The sequence below is a fragment of the Montipora capricornis genome, chromosome 14 (assembly GCF_036669925.1).
Source record: "Montipora capricornis isolate CH-2021 chromosome 14, ASM3666992v2, whole genome shotgun sequence".
Lineage (NCBI taxonomy): Eukaryota > Metazoa > Cnidaria > Anthozoa > Scleractinia > Acroporidae > Montipora > Montipora capricornis.
Window position 1 is genome coordinate 5,685,096 of NC_090896.1, and position 2,220 is coordinate 5,687,315.

The 2,220-nt window shown below is 37.8% G+C and overlaps 1 protein-coding gene across 1 annotated transcript in view; it reads left to right on the top strand.

The window, feature by feature from the left end:
- Nucleotides 1-683: 683 nt before the first annotated feature.
- Nucleotides 684-2,220, top strand: part of LOC138033705 (retinoschisin-like) — a 13,149-nt gene continuing 11,612 nt past the window's right edge. Inside the window, exon 1 of the mRNA XM_068881498.1 lies at nucleotides 684-784. Coding sequence (XP_068737599.1) covers nucleotides 724-784 — 61 coding nt within the window. The 5' untranslated portion in view covers nucleotides 684-723. The remainder of the gene's footprint in view (nucleotides 785-2,220) is intronic.

Below are 2,220 nucleotides of genomic sequence, written 5' to 3' on the forward strand. Positions count from 1 at the left end.
CGTTTAGTGGTATAAATTAACTTACTTTTGGCAACACGAGTCCATCAGCCAAGAGTAAGATTCACCCAAATTAGCTTAGTCCCCATCAGCGTAAGAAAAGTGTCTATTTTTAAACCAAGTTTTGCGGGAAATAAACAATAGACAAAGTCGGCTGACTCCAAGGGCGTAGCTAGGGGGGGTCCTGGGGTGCCCGTGACCCCCCTTTGTAAGCCGTTTTTTACTCAAACATCCTACAATATTCAGGTTGCAAAAACGCCAGTACCCTCTGTTTGACAAAGTGTGACCCCCCCCTTTGAAAAATCCTGGCTACGCCCATGGCTGACTCAATGTTACAAGCACCCAATTAAAAAACGCCTTTGTGAATAAAACGGTATTTCCATATCATTGAAATGTGAATGCTACATTATAAAGCTAATACAATACACAAAGAATCTTGAGAGAATTAAATTCGATACAATATTTAGTTAGCTGATTTTGTCTTTGGTTTATTTTCCCGCAAACGTAGTTTAAAAGAGAAGACACTTTTCTGATGCTGTTGGGAAAAACTTGTTACTAGTTACTAGATTCTTGCTCTTGGGTAATGAACTCTTGCTTTTCGCAACGGAAAACTCCAAATGTTACCAACGATATGTTTTCAAGTGTAGACTAAGTTGTCTTGACATTCTTTCTTTTTTTCAAGCTTGTGACTCGAATCCCTGTTTGAATGGAGGGAAATGCATAGACATGACTAATGGAAAATACAGCTGCGATTGTGCGGTTGGCTGGAAGGGTGATCAATGCGAGAGTAAGAGAGATTTATTTTACTTATTTATGGCTTTATTTGTACCAATAGGCCTAGTTCGATATACCGGTATCAATATTTGCATAATTATGCATAATTAATTTGGATAATTATGAGCATGGCTGAGTGGCCAGTGGTCAGGGCAATTGCCTTGAGATATGGAGGTCCACGGTTCAAGACCAGTTGTGACCACTAGCTGAAACTGTTCCTGGACATCTCAGCTGCACTAGTAAAGCCGCTGTTACACGTTGAAACTTTTAGCTGAAACATGTTTCAGCAGGCGTTGCACCGTGTAACATGGTCGGTTTGTGAAACTTTTTGAACTTCCGTTGCGAGGCAAGTTTCACCAAAAGTAGAACCGCTTTCTACTTCTGCAACAGTCGCAACGATCGCAGTGGTGACAAAAACAAGAGTTTCACCGTGTAACACCACTTTGTGAAACTGGTCTCCCTCGCTCTTGTCATGCTACGCTGCGTAAGCCAATCAGAAATCGGCTAAGGCCAGGTAAACAACATTTCGAGACCAGTTTCAACGTTTCCGAACGATTTTCGACCTTATGTGTTACACGGTGCAACGCCTGTTGACACTTTTTTTTTGCAGGGCCGTTGCACATGAGTTTCAGCTAAAAGTTTCAACGTGTAACAGCGGCTTAAATGGCCAGATGATTTGGTCTTTAAATAAAAGCGAGACTGGAGTTGACCTTATTGATACAAACCTCCTTGCTTTTCTTGTGTAAATCATGTTGTAATGTTAACAAGTTTCTATTTATAATTTGATTTATTATTTATTTTTTGATTTCTAATTTCAGTTAATTTGTAGTCTTCCCAATTAGTAGAGCCCTCGTGCCTGGCTAAATAACCTTGAGACTTAAATTATTATTATTATTATTATTATTATTATTATTATTATTATGAGCAATTAATAATTATAGTAATAATTTAATATTTCTGTTGCAAGCGTTCCATACAATGATCATGCGCGCATTGCAATGTCAAAAATAAAGATCTATGCAATATGCAATAGTGACAATAAAAATTACTATAATAGAAATAAAACTTATCTAAATATCCAATTTACCTATAAAGTTATAATAAGAGTTGTATCTAAGTTAGATATGAAATTATAATAATAGTATTGCAAATAAAAGCTATAATGATATTTATATTTCTATTAATAAAAAACAGCCCTAAAGAGATGTGTCTTGAGTTGACGCTTAAACGAGCTAAGGTCGGAGATTGTGCGTAGTTCAGGTGGCAGTGATTTGCAGAGTGAAGGTGCAGCCACTGCAACCGATCGATCGCCCATTGTTTTCTTATTTTTACGCTTGATCGGGACAAGGAGACGACTATTGGTGGATGGCAAGTTATACTTGGACCCAGATTGTAACTCAACTAGATTAATAATATAGTCTAGCGCAATGCCACGTAAACGTATGGATG